At 40.4% G+C, this 26,301-nt stretch overlaps 1 protein-coding gene across 4 annotated transcripts in view; it reads left to right on the forward strand.

The window, feature by feature from the left end:
- The window catches only part of usp47 (ubiquitin specific peptidase 47), a 196,946-nt gene that overhangs the window by 112,007 nt on the left and 58,638 nt on the right, over positions 1 to 26,301 (forward strand). For all 4 annotated transcript variants that reach the window (XM_059652083.1, XM_048545666.1, XM_048545668.1 and 1 more), the window contains 9 exons: positions 2,047 to 2,160; positions 2,957 to 3,107; positions 8,594 to 8,690; positions 11,948 to 12,093; positions 12,217 to 12,296; positions 13,793 to 13,942; positions 21,545 to 21,640; positions 21,724 to 21,876; positions 24,172 to 24,339. In XM_059652083.1, coding sequence (XP_059508066.1) covers positions 8,620 to 8,690; positions 11,948 to 12,093; positions 12,217 to 12,296; positions 13,793 to 13,942; positions 21,545 to 21,640; positions 21,724 to 21,876; positions 24,172 to 24,339 — 864 coding nt within the window. In that variant the 5' untranslated portion in view covers positions 2,047 to 2,160; positions 2,957 to 3,107; positions 8,594 to 8,619. The remainder of the gene's footprint in view (positions 1 to 2,046; positions 2,161 to 2,956; positions 3,108 to 8,593; positions 8,691 to 11,947; positions 12,094 to 12,216; positions 12,297 to 13,792; positions 13,943 to 21,544; positions 21,641 to 21,723; positions 21,877 to 24,171; positions 24,340 to 26,301) is intronic.

Genomic DNA, 26,301 nt, shown 5'->3' on the forward strand with positions numbered 1-26,301 from the left:
GTATAAATAAGTTGAATGGCAGGTGTTGTTTCCCAAGGATGGGGCATTTAAAGATTAAGGGGCATATTCTTAAGGTGAGAGGAGGGGAAAAAAAAACTCAGATATGTAGGGAATTTTTTTTTTACCGAGAGTGGCTCATGTATGGAATGAACTTCCAGAGGAAGTGATGGATGCAGGTGCAGCTACAATGTTTAAAAGGCATTTAGATAAGTACATGAATAAAAAATGTTTGGAGGAATACAGCCGCAGACAGGCAGGACTAGTTTAGTTTGGGATTATGTTCGGCATGGACTGGGTAGGACTGAAGGGTCTGTTTGTCTTCTCTGACTCCGTAAGAGTATATATATATATATATATATATATATACTACTGAGTATTGATGCATATTCAATGAATACTACTTTTCTATTAAACCAATAATTGTGTTTCTTGAAAAAATTTGGTTGTGTTTTTATTGAAAAAAGTTAAAACCTGATTTGATAAAGCATTTATTTTTCCATTTTGGTATCTGGAAAAAGTATTTTTATTTTCATCGTGACACATTGAATTGTGGGACTAGAGCATCAGTGAACTCCGAGAGCCGAGGCCATAACACGCTGCATCCTACTTCATCAGGTTGGAGATTCCAGTGTCCTTTTAAACAAAATTACCTTCACTCAATTCTTTGAGCAGAACGAAATGGATTGCATGTTGTCATCTGCTGATTCTTAATCTTCACAGTCCTCAAGGAGGCGTGAAGTTGTATTCAACATTCAATTGGTTTGTATATGAGGAAGAATGTTTTCATCCAGCACGTAGTTAAGATCTTGAATACACTGCTTAAGATGTGGTCCAGGTGGCTTGATTTGAGACATTCAAGCGAGAATTGATTCGTTTTCTGATAAGGTAAAATATGTATGGCTACAAAGATCCCACAGGAGGTTGCCTGCTCCAAAGCTCTGCTTTATCTTGAATTTAAGAAAACAGTCTAAACGTAACTATCTTACACCACCCAGTAGCCAAAACAATGGGAATTGAACAGGGGTCATTTCACACAGAAGTTGCAGTAGTCCATAGGCTCCATAATATTCAAATCAGCTCCGTTAATTATTTTTCTGACTCTACCAAAGTCTCTACAATCATGCAGTTGTTGAATTGTACAGCAGCAAAGTTTGCCTTTCAGTTCTTTGATTCTGCTTTGGGCTTTTCAATGAGCAAATCAATTATTCCTACACTCTCATGCTTTTCTCATATCAGTGCCGTTTTCTTTGCTTGAAGTATTTATCCAGTATCTTTGAAAAATGCTATTGAATTTGTACCGACCTTGTATCAGGCAGTGCTCATTACATTTAAAAATAACCATTTATCCAAAGGATCTGCCTCTTTTGCCATTTTCTGGTGATCAACCGTCCATCCTTTGCATGCAGTTTACCTTTATTTAGTCCACATAAATCTTTCATGAGTTTCAAAAAAACCTCTATTCAGTTACCAGGTGTTAATAGACTGTGGTGTTGAACTGTTAAGTGTTTCTTTACCTGTTAGTAAGAAGGACTGTAATGTTGAACTTTTTAAACTTTGTTTTCCTTATTTTTCTATTTTGTATCTGTACCTAGGTACCTTTGTACCGAAGACAACGCTGTTAATGGCAACTTGTAAAATTTTCACTGTACTCCTGTGAGTACATGTGACCATAAACTTTTAATTCAAATCAACCCTTAGTTATCTCTTCCCTAAGGTGAGCAATACAGAGTTTTCCAGTTTTCCCACATAACTATTATTGCTAATCATTGGGACCATTGTATAAATCTTTTGTACTTATTGCAAAACTTTCACACCCTTAAAGAATTTGACACAGTTTTCCAGTTGGTGTATAGTTTTAAAATCTAGGCTTAGCCTTATCTTCTGGGCTTTACGCTGTGTGCCTATAATGGTGAAATCCCAGATTGCATACATTTTACTTCCTTTGTTCAGACATCTCCAGGTCGGTTAGTTTGTGCACCCACTTCAAAGTTATATCATTTAACAAGTCTTAAGTCTAAACCTAAACCTAATTATGCCCTGTTTCAGAGTCCCCTGGATTACTCTAGTGAAAAATCTCTTGCTGATTCTGGATTTGAACCAGGAAAGAAAAATTTTCTTCATCTCACTGATAAAGATGGCGAACAACCCCAGTTTGCATCGGTAGGTGGACTCTCTGTGATCAAAGCTTGTCCTAGGTGACATTTAGAATCTTGTTCAGCTTTCCCATTTGCTTCTCCAGTCAAAAACTGTTGACCTATAATTTGATTTTTTGAGATTCCTCGGGGGTGTGAGTAATTTAAAATAAGTCTTCAAAGTGTTCATTGAATGCACAGCACTTTAAATTGGAGAGGTTTTATAATGCCTATTGCTGATATTACTCAGCCTAAGTGATATATTTCTGTTCTTCTTTCAATCTCTAAAAGATGTGGATATAGGAAAAGAGGTGGGGAAAGAAATCTACTTGGCAGCTGCTGTTTTCCTGAATGCACACATTCTTTTACGTGGGGGTCGGAGGAGGAGGAGGAGGTGGGCAGGCAGGTGCAGGTGCAGGTGATGGTAGCAATGTCCCCAAAGCAAACTTAACAGCTTTTGTTCAAGGCACAGGATTTATAACTACTGTTTTACTTACTGTCCTTGGCATCAAAGTTATTTCATTAAATCTACTATGATGTGTTTGCTTGGGGAATAGAAAGTGTATCTGATAGTTGAAAGGAGCTGAATTACTGCTCTGTTAAAATGCTCATGAGTGATCTTAAAAAGTAGATATCTTCAAATAACTCTTTGAACCAAATGCTAGAAATTCTGTAGATTTAATGAAATAAGTGTGTTTTGACTTTATACAGTGGTGGTTTGTTTTCTGTAATTTACTAATTACTATGCATCATCCTTATTTAAGTTTTGTTTCTATGGACTTGGTTGTTTGGTCATAGAAAAGTATATCACTATATCTCTACAGGATGAGTCTGGTACAGCAGAAAGCAGTGGACATGATGACAGCGCTCAGGAAAGGATTATTGGCCCTCAGCTAAGGGAAAACACTGTGGGTTGTGGAGAGTACAGTAGTCAGAACTACTCCTACTCTTCTGTCCTGGGAAAGTCAGAAACTGGTGAGTGATTGGACAGCAAATATTTGAAAGCTTTTATTCCACAGTATGTTATCTGAAAAGAAATTTGGAAAAAAAAAGTGAAGTTTAAATGTCTTGCTGAGTAATTCTTATTAGATGAAAATGCTGTGTGAAAATTATATGGGGGGTTCATTAAGATATGAAATCTTGAGTTTCTGGTATATGTCACTCATGAAAGATCCTAGATTTTAGGCTGTTAAATATTTTATCCTGTTCTCCTTGGATTTGCTTCGTTGTAAAGTGATTATTTTGCTTGTTCATGTGTCGTTGACTTGATTCCTCAAGCATTTTTCAAAGGCATACTATTTAGTTGGTTATAAAGTAGAGACATGGTTTGTACCTGTGCCAGTTGGATTCTGTTAATATATACAGTGAGTGAAATTCTTTACATGTAGTAACCTGGCAATTGTATTTCTGTTGTGAGAGAGCGCAGAGATCAGAGTCATTCATTCAGCCACTTGAGTCTGCCCACCATTCAGTTAAATCATGGGAGGATTATCTGCCTTAGTGCCACTGAGGTAGGGGGAGGGGAGATTTTGAAGCTTGTGAAATCCACATTGATACCATTGGGCTGCAGGGTTCCCAAGTGGAATATGAGTGTACTTCACAAGCTTCAAAATCTCCCCTCCCCCTACCACATCCCAAAACCAGCCCAGCTCATCTCTGTCTCCCTAATCTGTTCTTCCTCTCACCTCAAACCACACCCCTATTTCCGACCGACTAATCTCATCCCGCCCCCTTGACCTGTCCGTCCTCCCTGGACTGACCTATCTCTTCCGTACCTCCCCACCTACGCTCTCCTTCACTGGCTCCATCCCCACCTGTTTAACTTGTCTGTCTCCTCTCTACCTATCTTCTCCTCCATCCATCTACGATCCGCCTCCCCTTCTCTCCTTATTTATTTCAGAACCCTCTTCCCCTCCCCCATTTCTGATGAAGGGTCCAGGCCCAAAACGTCAGCTTTCCTGCTCCTAAGATGCTGCTTGGCCTGATGTGTTCATCCAGCTCCACACCTTGTTATCTCGTATTCTCCAGCATCTGCAGTTCCGATTATCTAAATGGGCCACATTTGTTCTAGGTGAACATTTTTACATACATGAAGAAGTTTTTGCAGTCTGCCTATGTTATTTGGCTGGCATTCATATTCCCTTTTGCTTTGTTATTCAGTTCTTTGACATCCCTTGCTGGTTTCTAAGTTGCTCCCAGTCAGTAGCCTTACACCTTGTAAGTGACTACCTTTCATCTTATGCAATCTTTAACCTTCATTAGCCAGAATTGATTCACCTTTTCCTTTGGATGTTTGTGCCACAGAGCATATACATCTGTTGTAGATCATGGGATCTTTAATTACTTGTCACCGGCTTTTTCATGCATTCCCCGATCTTTTTTAGCAAACTTGCCTCTGCATTGTCATAGTTTCCTTTGTTCAGAGCATATTTATATTTAACCTAAGTACCTAACATTATTATAGTCACTGTTTGCCAAAGGTGGCTTTGCAGTAAGATTATTAATTAACCCTTTCTCATTGCACAATGCTAAATCTAAAATAACCTTATTTCTGGTTGGTTTATAGTGCCGTCACTGAAGATACGGCATCTGCGGAATAGCATAGTTTCCTGTGTCTTACTACACAGCCTCAACTACTTCCTGCTTCTCAATTACTCTATAAAGTTATAAACCAGATCATTTGTTTTTGTTTTGTATACCACTGTGACTATATGTAGACACTCCTTACTTCAAACAAGAAATTTATAGTTCCACCTATTGCTGCCTGAATTTCCATAAAATAAACTATGGCTTATTAGTATTACTGCATTTTGATTTAAAGTTCACTGAAATGTTGTAGGTCATGAGAAGAGAGGCCCAGATTTTTCAATGACTGGATGATCATTTTTGAGGCCTTGTTAAAAGCTCTCTGCCTGGAGACCCTGTGGAATCCCTGGTGTAGCAGACTCTAAAGGAAATGTATGAGAAATTGATAATTCAGCTGGAAGGTTTCCCGGCACCTGGAATCCTTTGAAAGTATCTATTTACATATGAAAATTTGGAGTGTTCTGTTGAAGTTAATTAATTAGCTATTCAGGAAAAGTTAGACAATCAAATACCTAGCTTGACTCCTGAATAACAGCCAACCTGACCCTCAAACTACCTCGCACACCCCCAACTACACCTCCATCAGGAGCTGTACACTGACCTGGCAGTCCTCCCTTCCTCCTTTATGTACAGGACATCACTGTCGCCAGCAACACATCACCAGTCATGACTTTTTCCCACTACCTCCCTAGAACCTGACCACCTCAGGGCCTGACCCTCTTTTCCTGTCACTGGACCCATGGTCCCCATCTCACCAACTGCTGCCGATGTGACTGTCTTGCCCACTCACTGGGCCTGCTGAACACTACAACCCTCCAATCTCTCATGTTTGGCTGGCCCTCTATTTGCTGGACACCCTACTCACTTGCCTGATGTGCTTGCCGCTTGACAGTGTCTGTCACTGTTTCTGGCTGTGATACTGGACCTTTAAATTTTTGAAGACAACAGCTGACTGCTGTAAGAAAGGAGGCATAGTTTCCCTTTCCATGATAGTTCTGTATCACAAGCGGCCTGTCAAAATAGAAGTATAGCTCTGCATTTCTGAAGGAATCCTGATTGAAATCTCCTGTCAGAAATACAGAGCTCTCTTTTTGTGCAGAAAAGGAAGACTAGAGTGACAATCTGCATTAAATTACCACTCCTTTTGCCATCTCATTTACTCTATTTTAGAATCACAAGTTCATATCATAAGTGGATAGCACATTGGCAGAATAATGAAGCAAGATGCATGCATTCAACATCTAGCCTTTAGCTTTTCTAGGGATTCAAGCGCAGCAAATGGAAGTGAGCCTGATCTTTTTTGCGTTGAAATTCTGATTGAATCAGTAAGGTTTTTACTTAGTCTGAGGTAAAATTGGGACAATACTGCTTAGGAGTCAAATGTGTTCGGGTGACTTTCTGGATGCTTGATTTGCACAGAGAAATGCAGTCTATTTTGCCCCTCAATTGGCCATAAAAAAAAATCCGCAGCCACCATATCAAATAAGAACAGAGGGATGTTCTCCGTTGCCCTGGCTAATATACTTGTCAATCAATTAACATCACAAGAAGAGATTATCTGGCCATTGTCACTTTGCTGCTGGGGCCCAACTATGTAAAACTGCCTAGAGTAATTTGCTAAATTACAATGGCTGCCCCTCAAGTAATGTGCTACTGGCTGCAAATTGCTTTATGGTCATGAGTGTTAATCTGTTGTTGTTTAGAACTAAGCTAAGGGTGTCCTGTTGAATGCCTAGACCCAACTGTATATGGATGATTTATCATGCAACTTAGTGACTATTTGATTTCAGTGAAAGATGCCAAGGTTCCAACTAAGTTGGAACAGTTGGCATCTCTATGAGTAATGTGATTAAAAATAGTTCCAGTAATAGAACCTTTCAAAGTATTTTTCTGGTGCTCTTTAAGTATATTGCGTAGTATAGAATTTATGAAGAATCATAGCATCATCTAGTGGTTGAAGGGTTTTGGTGCCTGTAATTATTTTAAGGTAACCTTAAAGGGGCAGCACGGTGGCTCAGTAGTTAGCACTGCAGCCTCACGGCGCCAGACACCCGGGTTCAATTCCCGCCTCGGGCAACTGTCTGTGTGGAGTTTGCACGTTCTCCCCGTGTCTGCGCGGGTTTCCTCTAGGTGCTCCGGTTTCCTCCCACAGTCCAAAGATGTGCAGGCTAGGTGGATCGGCCACGTTGAATTGCCCATAGTGTTCAGGGGTGTGTGGGTTATATAGGAATGGGTTTGGGTGGGATGCTTCAAAGGGCAGTGTGGACTTGCTGGGCTGAAGAGCCTGTTTCCACATGGTAGGGAATCTAATCTAATCTAATCTAATAACCTCATCCCAAAGTTAGAAGCATTTTTAAAAATGCTATTGACTTCCTCCTTAGATAATAACAAACAGGTGTATTAATTCATTGTTTAGCTGTTAAAACTATATTATTATAGTGCTAAGGTCACATCTCTTCCCAGCTGTGCAGTGCCAACGTAAGTAATTCCTGCTTCTGAATTATTCGAGGTTAGTTTTATTTTCATGTAGACTTTTAATGCATTCCTCAGCTTCCTTGCTGTGGAAACTAGTGCTACAGAGAAGGTCTCTACTGGAAGAATAAAAAATATAAATGGAGAGAGATTGCAGAACTTGATGGAACAGAGGAATCTTGGTGCCTGACACGTGAATCAAAAACAGTTTGTGTGCTGGTATAGCACGTGATTAGGAAGCATTTAGAATTAATGGCCTGCTACTGTTCCTAAGTCTGTCTTGTGCTGGATGACACATCAATTGCCACATGGTAGTGCAGTTGGCAGTTTCACTGATTGCTTATGGCAGCCAACTGCTACATATTTGGACGGTAGATTATTTCCCGTGATTGAGCAGCTCAGGAATGACACTACTTGAAATTACAAGTTCCCATAGAAATCAGTCATCTGCTTTGCAAGACGACATCCCCCAACCTATATCCATGGAGAGGTCAAAGAGGAAAATAAGGTGACATATCAATTTGGACAGTATTTTCTACATGCTGGAATACTAAAACTTCAGCTTGACCACCAGCTTTGTATTTTACAAATAAAAGATGATGAGATACTTCGTATAAATGTGATAGTTAAAAATTTGCCCTTTGAAATGCATTCTGTTGAGTTTTAACATAGCCTCAACTCCTGGTGAAAGAATTGCATTTATATGGTGCCGCTTTTAACTTTTGAACCAAAGCACTTGCAAATAATTAACTACTTTTAAAGCATAATCAATCAATGTTGTAGTGTAGACCATTTTATCAAATAATGCCTTTTCATTGAAGAACATATATGTATGTTGTAATTGTGCACAAATATGAATTAATGTTTATAGATTAAAATGCTGACTTTCTAGCTGTGTTCACATCCTGGGAAGGAAATCAAAAATCTGTTGAGGGAAAACCTTACTTGTAGTGAGTTAGGCTAAAATGATGCGTTGACATAAGGCCATAAGACAAAGAAGTGGAAGTAAGGCCATTCGGCTCATCGAGTCCACTCCGCCATTTAATCATGGCTGTTGGGCATTTCAACTCCACTTCCCTGCACTCTCCCCGTAGCCCTTAATTCCTTGTGAGATCAAGAATTTTATCAATCTCTGCCTTGAAGACATTTAATGTTCTGGCCTCCGCTGCGCTCCGTGGCAATGAATTCCACTGGCCCACCACTCTCTCTGGCTGAAGAAATGTCTCCTCATTTCCATTTTAAATTTACCCCCTCTAATTCTAAGGCTGTGCCCACAGGTCCTAGTCTCCCTGCCTAACAGAAACAACTTGCCAGTGTCCACCTTTTCTAAGCCATACATTATCTTGCAAGTTTCTATTAGACATGTCGAGCATGACTGACTGATGAAATTCTGTATTTTGCAGGATATGTTGGATTGGTGAATCAAGCTATGACCTGCTACCTGAACAGCTTGCTGCAGACGCTCTTCATGACTCCTGAGTTTAGGAATGCACTGTACAAGTAATGATTGACATTATTATTCTCATATGCATAACCAGAAATAGAGTATGATTAGATATTTAAGTTAGACTCATAGATATTTACAGCACGGAATGAGGCCATTTAACCCATCCTGTCTGTGCTGGTCAGCAAAGATCTGGCTATACTGATCCTGTTTTCCAGCATTTGGCCCATACCCCAGAGGCTATGGTCGTGCAAGTGAATATCTGAACACTGCTTAAAGGCTTTGAGTTCCGGATTCAACTACCCTTTCAAGCAGTATATCCAGATTCCCAAAGCCCTCTGGGTAAAAAAGAAGTTCTCCTCCGTTCTCCTCTTAGTGTTTTACCTCTTAAGTTAAATCTGTGCTCTCTGATTGTTAACCCGCATACAAACATGCCTTCCTACTAACTTCCTACTAACTAACCTCTGACACTTCAGCCATCTACAATCCGACCCCACCACCCAAGACATTTTTCCATCCCCACCCCTGTCTGCTTTCCGGAGAGACCACTCTCTCCGTGACTCCCTTGTTCGCTCCACACTGCCCTCCAACCCCACCACACCCGGCACCTTCCCCTGCAACCGCAGGAAATACTACACTTGCCCCCACACCTCCTCCCTCACCCCTATCCCAGGCCCCAAGATGACATTCCACATTAAGCAGAGGTTCACCTGCACATCTGCCAATGTGGTATACTGTATCCACTGTACCCGGTGTGGCTTCCTCTACATTGGGGAAACCAAGCGTAGGCTTGGGGACCGCTTTGCAGAACACCTCCGCTCAGTTTGCAACAAACAACTGCACCTCCCAGTCGCAAACCATTTCCACTCCCCCTCCCATTCTTTAGATGACATGTCCATCATGGGCCTCCTGCAGTGCCACAGTGATGCCACCCGAAGGTTGCAGGAACAGCAACTCATATTCTGCCTGGGAACCCTGCAGCCTAATGGTATCAATGTGGACTTCACCAGCTTCAAAATCTCCCCTTCCCCCACCGCATCCCTAAACCAGCCCAGTTCGTCCCCTCCCCCCCACTGCACCACACAACCAGCCCAGCTCTTCCCCTCCACCCACTGCATCCCAAAACCAGTCCAACCTGTCTCTGCCTCCCTAACCGGTTCTTCCTCTCACCCATCCCTTCCTCCCACCCCAAGCCGCATCCCCATCTACCTACTAACCTCATCCCACCTCCTTGACCTGTCCGTCTTCCCTGGACTGACCTATCCCCTCCCTACCTCCCCACCTATACTCTCTCCACCTATCTTCTTTTCTCTCCATCTTCGGTCCGCCTCCCCCTCTCTCCCTATTTATTCCAGTTCCCTCTCCCCATCCCCCTCTCTGATGAAGGGTCTAGGCCCGAAACGTCAGCTTTTGTGCTCCTGAGATGCTGCTGAGCCTGCTGTGTTCATCCAGCCTCACATTTTATTATCTTCCTACTAACCCTTTGCTTTTCCTTTGATCTTACACATCCCTATGAAGGGATCTATGGTTATGCACAAAAAGGGGTCCCTCTCATCTTCAGTACTTTTCAGGGTCTATCATTTACAGTGTAATCCTTTACCTTGTTCGACCTCCTCACGTGCATTACTTCACGCGTTCTGAGTTGAATTTGCAGCTGCTGTACTCACCTGACTCCTGTGTTACTATTTGCCTGCAGTTTATGGCTGTTCTCCTCATTATTTACCCATTCTAGCAATTTTTATGTCATCCACAAGCTTTGTTCCTACGCTGTCGCCACCCTAATCACCCTTTTTAAGTTCAAATCATTAAAGAACGTCATGAACAACAAGGGTTCCAGCCCTATGGAACTCTACTGGAAACAAACTTTCAGTCGCAGAAGCATTCCTCTACTGTCTGCTCTGCTTACTGCCTCTCAGACAATTTGGATCCTACATGCCACATTGCCTTTAATTCTGTGAGTTCTACGTTCTTGACCCGTATACTTTGAGATCTTGTCAAAAGCCTTGATAAAGTCCACAATAGACCACATCAAATGTCGACCAGTATCAACATTCTTGATTGTCTGAAAACATTTGGCCACACATCTTTCCTTCAAGAAATGCATGCTGACTACCCCTGACTAATCTGTGATCTCTGTATCTCCAAATGCAGATATACCGTGTTCCTCAGAATTCCTTCTAAAAATTTCTGTAGCCAGCAACTTTAGACTGACTACCTGTAATTTCATGGTCTATCCCTTCATCCTTTTTTTTTTAAACAGATAAATAGTCTTCTGGTCCTAACACCTCACTTGGGGACAGAGAGTATCTGAAAATTACTGCTAGAACCTGTGCTAACTCCTCCCTTGTTTCTTTCAATGGCCTGGGATACATCTCAACCAGGCCTGCAGATTTATCCACTCATATGGCTGCTAAACCCACTAGTGCCCCTCTCTATATTCACTTAATTTCACAGTCCTCCACTTGATGTCTATACTTGTTTCATCCTTTTCCATTAGACCTCAAGGCAGGACACTGAAGAATTGACAGTTTATTTCTATGTCTGACTGTGTTAAGATTTGCACTGGGACAGAAGTATCCAAATATTTGCCATTACTTGCTCCCTGAACGTTTTCTACAGAGCCTCGGGGCTATATATTAAGTTGATCTTTTCATTAAGGCGAGAATATCCAAAGCTATCAATTCCAACAGACCTCCATATTCTGTTTCAGGAATTTTACACCAGAGACTGTAAAATGAAGCACAATCCTTTCCAAACCTCTGAGCCTATAAAATTCACGCTTGAGAACTAGCACAATTGTTTACTGGGACCTGAGGTACCTTTTATAGAGATGCAGTTTGGATACACTTCCTTTACCCTGCATGTTTACCAATGTAGACCAAACTGAAATACTGGATTAGGAGAAAATCTGCTTGGGGAATGAACTATTTCACTTCCCACTGGTGTTCAACCTGTTGAGGAAATGTAATTTGTAATTTTATAATATTGGATCTCAAAAAACTGACTTATTTGTTATATTAGATCAGACCCAAAGGCAGCCATCCTAGGCTATATACTTTAAAACAGTATATATTATTTAAACACATTTATCAATCAAACTATTAATTTTTTAGCATGAATATTATACTTTTAACACGTACCCAGAGCTATATCTTCTGTCAATATCCCTTTAGTCAGCAGTACTTCAAGCTTCTTGGTTCACCCCTTGTGAGTGAATGAGCTGAATATGATTTTTAAATGTTAATTTTTAGATGGATGCATGGAATTGTCTTCTAGTATGTTACAGATTATTCCTGTGTGAATATATTCACAGGTGGGAGTTTGAAGAATATGAAGAGGATCCAGTGATCAGCATTCCTTATCAACTCCAAAGGTTGTTTGTGTTGTTACAAACTAGTAAGAAAAGAGCAGTGGAAACAACAGATGTGACTCGAAGCTTTGGCTGGGATAGCAGTGAAGGTTAGTTGTATTTTAAGGCTATTTTGCTCCTTAGTTGCAAGGGTAAAATATACTCAAAAGTTGTTCAATAGCTGAGCTTTTAATGTTGATCTTTCTGTTACTGTTGATTTTTTCCCTTACCAGCATGGCAGCAGCATGATGTTCAAGAATTGTGCAGGGTTATGTTTGATGCATTGGAGCAGAAATGGAAGCAAACTGAACAGGTAACTCCATATTAATTTTTCTTTATAATTTCTTGGGTGTCACTGGCAAAGACAGCGTTGCTGCCCATCCCTAATTACCTTTGAACTGAGTGGCCATTTCAGAGGACAGTTAAGAGTAGACCATTTTGATGTAGGTCTGCAGTCAGATGTAGACCAAACCAGTTAAAGATGGCAGGTTTATTTCCCTGAAGGACATGAGTGAACCAGATAAGTTTTTATGACAATGAATGATTGGTGACAATTACTGATGAGATTAGCCTGAGTTCCAAATTTGTTAATTGAATGTAAATTCTACCAGCTGCTATGGTGGGATTTGCCTCTGTGTCCCCAGAGTATTAATCTAAGCCTCTGGGTTAATGTTTTGGTAACATTACCACTACATTGCCACCTTTCCCTTCATGTTAATATAGTAACATTGACACAGCCTGGCCTTCCTCAAAGAGAATCCTGATCAAACATTTTATTTTTATTTCCTTCCACTCTTATTGTGACAGGTAAAGTTCAGAGCAGTGTTTCTTCATGTAATTGCAAATTAAAAACTGTGATACAGCCATTGTATGACTTTCAATACTTTGGCATTGCTGTTAGATATTACACTATTGAGTTAAAGATAATCAAAGCTTCAGTCTAGCTTTGAATGTGTTACTGTGGTTTTATCTGTTCTTTAACCATTTCTTTTGGGTTTTGTGATTTTGAAAACCAGAGGGAAATGCATGGTTTCTAATCTACTAGAGAGAGAATTTGTATTTATAACAAAAAAATATATAATCACCACACAAACTCTCAAGTCATTTCACACCTAATTAAGTATAACAGAATTAATGTAGTGCACAAAATACAGCAGCTAATTTGTGCACAGCTAGGTCCCACAGTGTCTCTTCTTGATGTTGGTTGACCTGGACACCACCTCTGTTACTCCTCAAATAATTTTCATTGGATGTTTGCATATTTGTGAGCGATATCCAGGGCTCCACTATCAGTCAGTGTTGACTGAGCAGCAAGATTATGTGCTCAAGTTTCCGGAAATGAACTTGGAGCCCAAAATCTTCCAACAACAATCTGATCTGCGAAACCATTTCCAATTCAGTTTATGTACCTATGCCTGAATGAGGAAGCAGAATTTTGGCACAGTATTTTTTATGGGTTACTGCTTTGTAGAAATGTTTGATTTTTTTTTTGAGTTTGTAAAGGTCAGCAAAGTTTTGTATTTTCAAAGTCTATTTGCTTCACCTGTTACCACTGAGCTTTTCAAATTAAAATGTTGCTTGCCATCAACCTTTCAGAAGTCTTTCTAAAATTTAACTTTTACATTCATGAAACCAGGATTCTGATTGTACTTTGTCATGTACCACAGGGAAGCATTCATCTCAAACCTCCCACTGTAATTTGTTGTACATCAGCATCAAGTTTTAGAATGTGTAGCTGCGTTCTACTAAGTTTCAGCTGTGCCCTTTACTGCTTTTCCAAGATATCTTCAATAGTGATTTGTGTTTCAGGCTGACCTCATCAACCAACTGTACCAAGGAAAGTTGAAGGATTATGTCAAGTGTCTGGAATGTGGCTATGAGAGCTGGAGAATTGATACATACCTTGACATCCCACTAGTTATCAGACCATATGGTTCCAACATGGCATTTAACAGTGTGGTAGGTGTTTGACTTCTGTTGCCCAAAGTGTCTCTTGATAATAAAACCTTGTAACAGTTGTAAGGATTGCCTATTGAAATTTCTTAATTCAGCTGCATTTTTTTGGTTGTAATTTTGGGAAGGCACGCAGTTGGTGTCAAAACCAGAAGACTTTATCTGCATGTGTTTAATGCTATTACTACATGTTATAACAAAAAGGCTGACTATTCCTACAGGGTAGTAGCAGCATAGTGGTAATGTCAATAGTAATCCAGAGAAGGGTCTAGGCCGGAAACATCAGCTTTCCTGCTCCTATGATGCTGCTTGGCCTGTTGTGTTCACCCAGCTCTACACCTTGTTATCTCAGAGAGACAGGCTGTTGTTCTGTGATAATGGTCTTGAATCTCACTGTAGCTTGTGGTGAAATTTTAATTCAATAAAAATCTGGGATTAAGGGCTAGCCTGATGTGATTCAGTAATGTCCTTTACAGAAGGAAATCTGACATACTTACATAACCTGGCCCATAGGTGACTCCAGCCTCGAGCACTGTTGACTTTTAAATACCCTCTGAAGTGGTCTGTTAAGTCACTCAGTTGTATCTAACCATACAACATCTCAACAAAGGAATGAAACTGGCTAGACTAGAGATCAGCAAATGATGCCATGCAAATGGCAATGACAAACAACCCTGTTGATCCTGTACATTCTTCCTTGCTATCTGAGGGTTGTACCAAAATTGGCAGAGTGGTCACATGGACTTGCCTAGCCCGACACAGTCATACTCATGGGATCATACCATCAACCATTTTCCAAACATCACTATCCCTTGGTGTATTCTTTCAGTGGTAGGACACATCTACCAAGGATGATAGCACCATGATATACAATCAGGAGAGATTGCCCTGAGAGTCCAAAACTCTGGACCCATGAAATCTGTTGTGATCACGTCATGCATATGTAGCGATGTCTGCACATTGCCACTGATAGCCCTTGGGTTGATGAATCCTAACGAGAGGGCATGATTATAGATTTAGTCTTCAGAACTACAGCTGGGAAAATTAAGTAGCAATGAGTTACTGTTTTGGAGATAGTGTTTGATTCAGCATCGTTATTGTAAAGTGATGAAGACAAAACTGAAATAAACATTCTAAATTTTCAGATGGCAAAATGTATGTAGCTGAGAGGTCATCTGACAAGTAGACTGGTTATATCTACTTGAAGAAAAGTTGGTGGAAAGTCTGAGAGGCATTGAAAAGCAAGAGTTTGAGAGTGCAGTATACTGCCAAATCTAGAGTCCCCTGGTTATTCAGAAGCATAAGGGGTAAGATGAAGCCAAACAGTGATCTTGTGACAATCTGAGAAAAGTAATACTTCAGGAAGCTTGGAGTATAGAAAGTGCAGGAGTAAAGCAAAGAGAGGATATGAAAAAGTGTTGACTGTAAAATTAAGGAAAATGCAAAAATATGTTGTATATTGAGTGCAAGAGAATAACTAAGGAAAGGTTTGGAACTATTAGTGTCGTACATGGTAATTCGTGTGTGGATGCAGGAGATATGGGCAGGATTCTTAATGAACCTCTTCTCTATGGCTTCACAAAGGAGGGGAGTGATGCAGATGTTCCACTTGAAAAGAAGTGTGAAATATTAGATAAAATAAGTGTACTGAGGTGGGAGGTACTGAAGGGACTGACCTCCATGAAGGTGAATAAATCACCAGGACTGAAAAAGTTGTATACTAGGTTGTTAAAGGAATCCAAAGAGGAAATAGCGGGTGCTTTCAGGATAGTTTTCCAATAGGCATTAAATACAGGTGAGGCACCAGATGCTTAGAAATGTGAATGTTGTACGATTATTCAAAAAGAATGAGAGGGATTAGTCAAATAGGCCAGTTTACATGGGTGGACGAATTACCAGAAGCAATCCGAAGAGAGACAATCAATTGTTACCCAGAAACGCATGGGCTAATCTAAGTACATCAGCATGGTTTTGTTAAGGAAAGATTGTATCTTAAAGTTTTTGTGGAACTAACAAAAGTGGATTAATGAATGTTGTGCAGTCAGAATTGGCTATGTGGATTTTAGTATGACAAGGTCACTTGGCAGATTGATCTATAAAACAGCAAAAAAATTCCGGGGAATGTAGCAGGCTGGATCCAAAATTGGCTCAGTGGCTGGAAACAATGCATAATGGTTCACAAACATTTTTAGGAATGGAAAGCAATTTCCAGTGTTATTTTGTAGGATTTTAATACTGCAAAAAAATCCAATAATAATTACTAATTTGGACTTGAATGAGAGGTGTGGTTGAGATATTTGCAAACCAAGAAAGTCATTGATAGAAAAGAGGATGGTTGTTGACAGCAGGATGATATCAATGGTTTGGTTGAGTGAGTAGAAAAGTGGCAAATGAGGTGCAGTCCAGAGAAGTGCAAGATTATGCACTTGGGGAAGGCAAGCAAAGTTAAGGAAGCCATTGTAATTTTTAAAAAAATCATTCATGAGTTAAGGGCATCATCAATAAATACTAGGCCATTTACTACCCATCCCTAATGCCCCAATGAGCAGTTCAGAGTCACCCAAATTGCGGTGGGTCTGGAATCACATCAGCCGGACCAGGTAAGATGGCAGTTTCCTTCTCAGAAGGACATTAGTGAACCAAGTGGGTTTTTCTAACAATCAACAATGGATTCTTGGTCATCATTAGGTTCTTAATTCCAGATTTTGTTTTATTAGCCATAGTGGGTTTCGAACTCATGTTCCCAGAATATTACCCGGGTTTCTGGATGAACAGTCCAGCGATAATACCACCAGGCCATTGCCTTCCCCTCCAAATAGGTTTTTGAGAGGGATTGAGGAAGTGAGACACCTTGGAATGAATGTCCACAGGTCCCTGAAAATTGAAGGGCAAGTACTTAAGATGGTAAAGAAGGCAAATGTATTGTTTTCCTTCATTGTATGAGGCATTGAAAACAAAAGCAGGATGTAATGGTAAGACATTGGTTAGGCTACAGCTGGAAACTTCTGTACTGTTCCAGTCACATTACAGGAAGGGCATAATTGAGTTATACGGTGTGGAGACAGACACTTCAGTCTAACTTGTCCATGCTGAACAGTTATCCTAAACTGAACTAATCCCGTTTGCTTGCATTTGGCCCATATCCCTTTATACCTTTCCTGCTGATGTAATTGTCCAAATGCCTTTGTGTTATAATTACACCCATCTCTACCAGTTCCACGGCAGCCCATTCCAAATACGCAGCGTCCTCTGTGTGAAAACATTGCCCCTCAGGTCCCTTTTAAATCTTTCCCATTTTACCTTAAACCAATGCATTCTAGTTTGACTCCCCTACATTTGGAAAAAGACCTTGGCAATTTACCTTATCTATGCCCCTTATGATTTTGTCAACCTCAGTAAGATCACTCTTCATCCTCCAAAAAACGCCCCAGCCCATTCCATCTCTCCTTATAACTCAGAACCTCCAGCCCTAGCAAAATCTTTGTAAATTTTTTTCTGTACCCTTTCTAGTTTAACAACATCCTTCCTACGGCAGGGTGACCAGAATTGTACGCAGTATTCTAAAAGTGGCCTCACCAATGTCTTGTACAACCGCAAGATGATGCCCCAACTCTGACACTAAATGCTCTGACCAATGAAGGCAAGCATGTTAAACCCGCCTTCAGCATCCTATTTACCTGCATTGCCACTTTCAATGAACAAAGTACCTGCACCTCTCGGTCCGTCTGCTCAACAACGCTCCCAGGGCCTTCCCATTAACTGTGTAAGTACTATCACGGTTTACCTTACCAAAATGCCACAGCTTGCACTTACCTAAATTAAACTGTATCTGCCCCTTGTCACCCCATTAGCCTATCTGATCAAGGTCTAACTATACTCTTGGATAACCTTCTTCATTGCCCACTATGCCACTAATTTTGGTATCATCCACAGACTTATTAACCGTACCTCCAATATTCTCATTCAAATCGTTAATGTAAATGATGAATAACAGTGGATCCGGAAATGATTCTTACAGCGAGAATCCACTGTGAATAACAACCCTCGAGCACAACCCTTTGTCTTCTACTGTCAAGCCAATTTTGTATTCAAATTGGCTATCTCTCCCTGGATCCATGTGACCTAACCTTATTAGCCACTCTGTCAGAGTGAGGGTTTTTCTAAAGTCAGTGTAAACAATGTGTCCTGCTCTGCCTTCATCTGTTTTCTTTGTAACCTCTCCAAAGAAACTTGATCCAGTTTGTGACACAATTTCCCATGTGCAAAGCCTGCACATGATACTGAGAAACAGCTGAAGGCACTGAATACTTAAAAGGCTATGGCCTCTGACAACATTCTGGCCTTAGTGCTAAGAATGGTTCTCCATAAGTAGCTGTGTTCCAATATATGTACAACACTGGCATGTACCTGACAATGTGGTACACACAAAGAAGGACAAATGCAATCTGGCCAATTGCTGCCCTATTGGACTGCTTTCAGTCATCAGCAAAATGGTGGAAAGTGCCATTGACAATGCTAACAAGCAGCATTTTCAAAGAAATAACTTCTTAACTTAATCTTAATTTGGGTTCTGTTAGACCACTAAGCTCCCCACCGTATAGCCTTGGTCAAAACATAAAGGAGCTGAACTTCCGAGGTGAGGTGATTGTGATTCCATTGATGTCAAAGCACTATTCAACCAAGTATAGCATCAAGGAACCTTAGCAAAGTCGATGGAAATTGGCTACTGCTGGATAGATGGAGTCATGCCTAGTACAATGAAAGATGGTTGTGGTTGTTGGGGGTCAATCCTGTCAGCCTGTGGACATCATTTCAAGAGCTCCATGTTGGTGTCCTAGGTCAGCTATCTTTAATGATCTTCCCTCAATCAGAAGCGATGGCATTAACTAATCAAGGCATATTGTTCACTATTTGCAACTGCTCAGACACTGAAACCATCCATCCCCTATGCAGAGAAACCTGGCCACCATTCATCTTTCAGTTGGGAAGTGAGAAGTAACATTCATGCCCATAAACAGCAATCAATGACCTGGCACAAGAAAGAATCTAGTTACACCTTGACATTCAATGGCATCAACCTCTAAAGCCTTCACAATCAATATCCTGGGGATTATTGTTGACCAGAAATTAACTAGACCAACCATGCAAATAATGTGGCTACAAAAGCAGGTAAAAGACCAAGAATCCTGTTTTCTGAAGAAGGGTCCAGGCCTGAAACGTCAGTTTTCCTCCTACTCTGATGCTGTTTGGCCTGCTGTGTTCATCCAGCTCTACACCTTGTTATCTAGGAATCCTGTGGTAAGTTCCTCACCTCCTGCGTCTGTCCTCCATCTGCAAGGTCCACGTCAGGAGTATGATGGAATACTCCTCCCTTGCCTGGATGAGTGCAGCTTCAACAACACTCGAAGTTCAACATCGTCCAGGACAAAGCAGCCTGCGTGATTGGCACCCTATACCACTTATAGCATTCATTCCTTACATCAACAATATTCTCAGCAGTAACACACCAAGACTCCGTAGACATCACTTTCCAAACCTATCAGCTGTGCCTCGTAGCAGTCTGGGACAGAAGATTTATTGGGACAACACCAGCTGCAAATTCACCTTCAAGTCACACATCATGAATCCGTTATGTCATTCATTCACTGTCACTGGATCAAAATCCTGCAACTCTCCGAAAAAAAAAATTATAGATGTCTCCACGCTCCAAAACTGCAATGGTTCATGAAGGCACCTTATCATTATCTTCTGCAAGGCAATTAGGGATGGACAGTGAATGAAAGACACATCCCAAGAATGAAGAAAGGAAAATCCAACTCTTGGTAAATGAAATCCTCACCATCAGCATGTTGACAACAACATGAATGCCAGTCATAAAAAAGAATATGAAGTCAATCAATAATAAAAAAAACGCATGCTTGCATTTATGATGTTTTTCCTGTCTTCTGATCATTTATTTCTGTTGCTAAATATAATCACCATTGTCATATGGACAAATATATCAACTTCATGTCAGCAAGAACCCCAAATAGCTGAGGGATAAATGATCAGCTAACCTGTTTGGGAAATTTTTGTCAAAGGATAGATGTCATCTGTTGTTGGATATCATGGTCTTATTCAAATATGCTTGGGAGGTTTAATTTAGATTTGAGTAGCCAAATATGTCCTTGGTTTAACATATCCAAAAGGTGGTAATTTCAGAGAATGCAGCATTTTTGTAGTACAGCACTACAGTATTGGCCTAGATGCTCAGCTCAGGCCCTACGTGGAGTCCAGAGCGCACAACCTCTTGGTCACAAGGACCCTGTTAACTGAGTTGAAGTGTCATGTAAAGAAAAAAGATCGTTATTTAAGGGCATTGACAGAATGAAGTGTTTCAATGGTGCTTCATCAAACACAATTTGACTTCAAGCAATATATATATATATATATATATATATATTGAGGGGCTAAGACAGATGACAAAAAACGTTTTCAAAGAGAGAGTGTCAAAAGGATTAGAGAGAGCTAGAAGTGGAATTCTAGGGCTGAGGACTAAGGCAGCTGATGACAGGGTCATCAATAATGATGCAGTTAAAATTGGGAGTGTTCAGGAAGCCGGATATCTTGCAGTTTTGTAGATCAGCAGGTGACAGATTAAGTAGTATTGTGAAGGTATTTCAAATTATGGATGAGAATTTTAAATTGAAACAAGGCTTATCTGGAATCTGCTGTAATTCATTGAGGTCAGGAATGATGGATGATTCATGATTGGGAGACATGGTTTGTGTTGAGATGTGGAGAGCAACGATTTGGATTACCTAAATCTATGAGGAGTAGGGCATGGTATATTGGTCAGGATTGTGTTAGAGTATTTTAAGTCTAGCCGTAACTGTGTAGTTATTACATCATGTAAACTAAGCTGAGATAGATTCTGCTAGGGATCTCACCAAGAATCAAATATGAGGAGAGCCATGGGTGATTTGATTAGGTATGTATTACTATGAATGTCTACTTATGTAGGTTGGTCAGTATTAACATGTGAACAATGACTGAGGAAAAGATCCTTTGCTGTTAGCAGCATTTTCCGCACTGCTGTGATACCATGTACATCACATTTTATATGTTCCCCACACTGCCCGAGACCAGTTAATCTTGTTGAAGATGTGAAAACCGGATGAAGATCTTGGCCAATTTTTTTTTGATTCCCTTGAGTGATCAAACTAGTCCAGAATATCACTGCCCCAGAATTCCCAGCTGTATCTCCCTCTTGTAAAGTGGAAATGTACATCCAATTTAGACGTGCCCAATCCTAATTCAAACCCTAACCCTCCTCAGGCGAGAGAATTCACCGCATGAGCTGGCATCCTGTTTTGAGATTTTCTATTCTGTAGGAGAAGAAGCACCTACTTGCATCTCACCTAGATTTGGCCCTCCAATAAACCGAAACGTGAGACTCCCACTCTTTAACCTACATAATAGAGAGTAGCTGTCCGCATGAGTAGAACTTAATTTCCTTTGTTGCGTATATTTCATTCATTGTTTGAAGAATGTCCAAGAAGTTTTGAAACTGTGGAACTCCCACGGTGTTGTCTATATTTATTTTTCTTTTTGATGGTCTCACACTAGGAAGAGGCGTTGCAAGCATTTGTTCAGCCTGAAACTTTGGACGGCCCCAATCAGTATTTCTGTGAACGCTGCAAGAAAAAATGTGATGCACGCAAGGTAAATGGTTTCTGTGATGAATACTGGCCAGTGTGATTTTAAAGCAAATTGAATCGTAGGTGACTTGAAATCTCTTTCTACAGGGGTTAAAGTTTCTACACTTCCCGTACTTACTGACACTGCAACTGAAGCGCTTTGACTTTGACTATACCACAATGCACAGGATTAAGCTGAATGACCGAATGACCTTTCCAGCTGAGCTCGACATGAGTCCTTTCATAGACGTGGAAGAGGAGGTATGTGCAATAATGCTGAGGGCCCAGATATTAGACACAGCCCAACAGTTTCAAAGGTCTGATCCTTCACAATGACACTGTGATGCTGACTGCAGGAGCTATAACTGGGATAGAACAAAGAGCATAAAATAAAGATACTAAAGGTGGAACAAACTGGCTTTTCTGTAGTTGCTTTCAAGACCTGTGGATATTCTAAGGCATTTTGTAACTTTATAATGAACCACTTTTAAGTGTAGTTATTATTGTAAGGTTGGAAATATAGATGCCTAAGTATGCAGAGCAAGACTGCACTAACAGCAGTGATAATCACCAGATAATCTGTTAAATTATGGTGATTGAATAACTTGAAATTTACAAATAAGGAAGAGCATTTATGTAAAATAATATCTCCATTCCATAATTTATGCATTTTGTTTTATTTTGAAGAAATCCCCTTAGATGGTTTTGTATCTAGAAGAAGCCAGGATAATTATGAATAATTTGGTTCATTAAAACTTTGTAAAAGCACTTTTCAACTTTTAACAAAACTTTGGGATGACTTAATAAATCTTTTTCTGAATACTATGCTATGTGTTGAATGACCTCCTTACCCAGTCAATGGTAAGAATATGGAACTTGGTTTTAGAAGGAATAGTTGTGGTGCGTTGCATGGATTATTTGAAAAGAAACTAGATAAATACACGGGAGGGAGGAATAGAAGGATAGAGTGACATAAAAAGTGGTGGAAGAGGACTTGTTGTGGAGTATGTCTGAACAGTCGCTCTAGACTCAGGACTATAGGACCAGTCATTAATTAGAGACAAATGACTGCTGGTAGTTTAACCTGAGGGGCACAATGCCTGGGGCAAAGGGCCAAGGTTGAGAAAGCAGAACTTCAGAACTAACCAGAGTTGGTGCAGGAATTGAACCCACTCTGTTGGCGTCACTCTGCATCGTGAGCGTGCTGTCTATCCAACTGAATGGACCTTCTGCCACCAGTCATTAAGATTTGCTTGACCTCAGGAAATATTCTATTTTCTGACTCATTCCAAGTCTTAAGATGAAGAATAATGAGTCATGGACTTGCCCACCATCGTCGCAAAAGCAAAATACGGCAGAGGCTGGTCAGACAATATGCAAGAAGGAAAAATGAGAGTTAGTCGGTTGAATTTCCCAGCACTATCATGGCAGCTCCTGACCTGGGGATGAGGAAATATCGGAGGGAGTCATGTGGAAAAAGCTCCATCATGTATTCCAGCCACTGACAAATGTTTTTGAGGGGTCTGGGAATAGAAATGGCTGGCTGCTCCCAGCAACCAGCTACGATGTCTAAAACCCAGTTACAAGAACCTTTACAGCCTCCTGCCATTTGTTGATGATAGAACAATCCAAGCTGCAGCCACATATGAAGTTGGTACCTCAATGGAGACAGCCTGGCAGTTTGACCTGGAAATTTGTTGTCCCATTGACAGGGCAATGGGCTTTAAAGGCCCCATCTATAGCCAAAATTGTTAGAGTTCTGCATCATGGCAAAAGGTCCTTCGGCCTATAGAATCTGCTTTGGTTAAAATTAACCACCTAACTGCTCTAAATCCCATTTACTCTATTCAACTAGAGGTATTTCCCCTCTTTTCTGGGGATCTTAATGACTTCACCTGTTATAGTTATTTAATTTAATTTCTTTGAATTTAATCCATGTCTCTGAAGTTACCTCCATTTTGAGGTGCCCTTATTATCTCTGATCTACCTATGCAGCAACAGTCTCAACTAGTAGAGCTGACAAAGCTCAACACAATTGCCTGCTCTCTGACCCTGTACTAAATTAGGATAGGGAGCATGTGGACCAACAGGAGGATACTTTCTGGAATAGTACACAATTGGTCTTGATCGATCAAGTGTGGAATTCTACACATTAACCAATGTACTAATGCGGTATATTTTTGCTGAAACTTACAAAAATATATTTTGATCCTGCACAATCCACACAATTTAATGACATTTCCAGTATTAATAACTTGCATTTATGCACATATATAAATGCAGTAAAACATCATAAGGTACTTCTTGGAAGAGTTATCATTTAAAAATGAGTACTAAATCAAAAAATAACATATTAGAAGAGAGGTGACCAAAAGATGGGTTTTCAGAATAAGCCCTAACAGAGAAGAGAGGGGTTCAAAGGAAGAAACTGTGGTGCATGACTTGATGATTGAAGGCATAGCTACCAGTGGTGAAATGTAGGGAGTGGTTTGGGGAGGCAGAGGAAGTCAGCAGATGAATTCTGCTTAACCTATCCAAGAAATTCTCTTTCCACAGAAATCTCCTCAGACTGAGAGCTGCACAGACAGTGGTGCTGAGAATGAAGGAAGTTGCCACAGTGACCAGATGAGCAATGACTTCTCAAATGATGATGTTGTGGATGAAGGAATATGCCTGGACAATAACAGTGGAGGTGAAAAATCCTTAAAGGCAGGGAATGAAAAGGTACATGTTGCTATGGGCTTGACTTTGATAGGAGTGAAGTTTGGGTCTTTCTAATTTTTATACAGAAGATTAAAACAAAAGTCACGTTCTACTCTTGTCCACGGCTTTTTTTAAACTAAACATTCCTGCACCACCCTTCGTCAAGCAGGATCTTTGCCAGCACAAACAACCCACTTGATTAATAGACTAATTTCTGCTGAATTATGTTCTTGGGCATTTTGGCACAGCCCATCTCCAGCTTTTAAAAAAATCCTCAATTATCCCACCTACTCCATCTTCTGAGGCAGCGAGTTCCAAAGTCACACAACCCCAAACAGGGAACAAGAAACTTCTTATCTCTGCCCTAAAAGGGTGACAACTGATTTCTAAACAGTGCCCCTAGTTCTGGACTCTAGCTCAAAAGGAAACATTATCTTGGCAAAACTGTTCAGGAACTCTGATATACTCTCAGTCCCCCTATCAATTTTGTGAACTTCCTGTGCCTTCCGTGCATTTGTATCCTCCTTTCAATAAGGAGACCAAAACTGCATACAAATGGTTGTACCAATACATAGCATCCTGAGTCACAACATCTTGTATGTTCCATTTTGTCTTGTAATAATGGACAGCATTTCATTAGCCTTTTTTATTGCTTGCTGTACTGCGTAAATACTTTTGTGACTCATGCACTGGAACATTTAGATGCCTCTGCACCTTGGAATTCTGCAGTCATTCTCCATTTATGTAATACTTTGCTCTTTTATAACTCCTGCCGGAGTGAGCAATTTCAAGTTTCCCCACGTTTGCACCATCTGCCCATTTAAGCTTACACACTTGGCTTATTATTTGCAATCTCCTCTTTACATCATACTTTTCTGCTAGTCTTTGTGTCATCTGCAAATTTAGCTCCTATGCCTTAACTCCCCTCATTCCATCATTCAGTGAATTTCAAAAAAACTGAGACCCCAGCCCAGACACCTGGGGAACCTCCTTTTTCACATGCCTGCAATGTGAAATAAGTCCATTTATGCTTACAGGCTTGCCAGTAAGCTAATCTTCCATCATTAAGAGTATGCTACTTCCTATACCATGTGTTTCTGTTTTTTGCAATAATCTTTATGTGGAACCAAAACAGAAATTGCTACAGAAACCCAGCAGATCTGGCAGCATCTTGCAAAGAAAAAAAGAGTTAATGTTTCAAGTCCATTGACTGTTCTTCCACATCTTTGTGGAACGTTGTTAAATGCATTCTTGAAATCCCAAACACAGTACGTCAGCAGGCTCCCACTTTTCAGTGGGAACAGTGCATGTCATTTTTTCCAACAGAGGCCAATAAATTGGGTAAACATAATCTCCCCTGCATAGAAATGTTGACTCTTCCTCATGTGTTGTGTTTTCATAGGCACAATTCTTAACCTCCTCAAAAGACTGATGCTGACCCCTTCAGCATGATAGATGTCAAGCTGTATGGCCTTCCGTTTCCTGTTTCCTATCTCCTAGCTCCATACCTTATTGAAAACTCGTTACTTGCACTCTGATGGAATTCTTTCCAACATCTAACAGAATTGGAAAATTAACCCCAATGCATAAGTTACCTCATTAGCCACTTCTTTTAAAATCCTGGAGTGCTGTCCATTGGATTTGGAAACTTGTCAGCCCTTTGCCTCATTGTTTGCTCAGTATCTTTTACCTGATGATCATAATTTCATCAAGTTCCTTTCTTCTTCTTTCCAATTCCTGAAGTATCAATACTGCTGAAAAGATTTTTGTATGCTCTCATGAAGATACTGTCCTAATCATTGTTCATTTAATTTCCATTGCCATCTAACCGACTATCAACTCCCCGGTTTCATTCTTTTGAGGACCAGTGATTATGTAATGTAATCCATTGTCTCAACTAGCTTTGTCTCATATTCTGATTTCTTTTCCCGATTAACCTTTTAGTCCGTCATTCTTTATATTCTAACCAATCATCTGCAATGT

This window comes from Stegostoma tigrinum, chromosome 17 (genome assembly GCF_030684315.1).
Source record: "Stegostoma tigrinum isolate sSteTig4 chromosome 17, sSteTig4.hap1, whole genome shotgun sequence".
Lineage (NCBI taxonomy): Eukaryota > Metazoa > Chordata > Chondrichthyes > Orectolobiformes > Stegostomatidae > Stegostoma > Stegostoma tigrinum.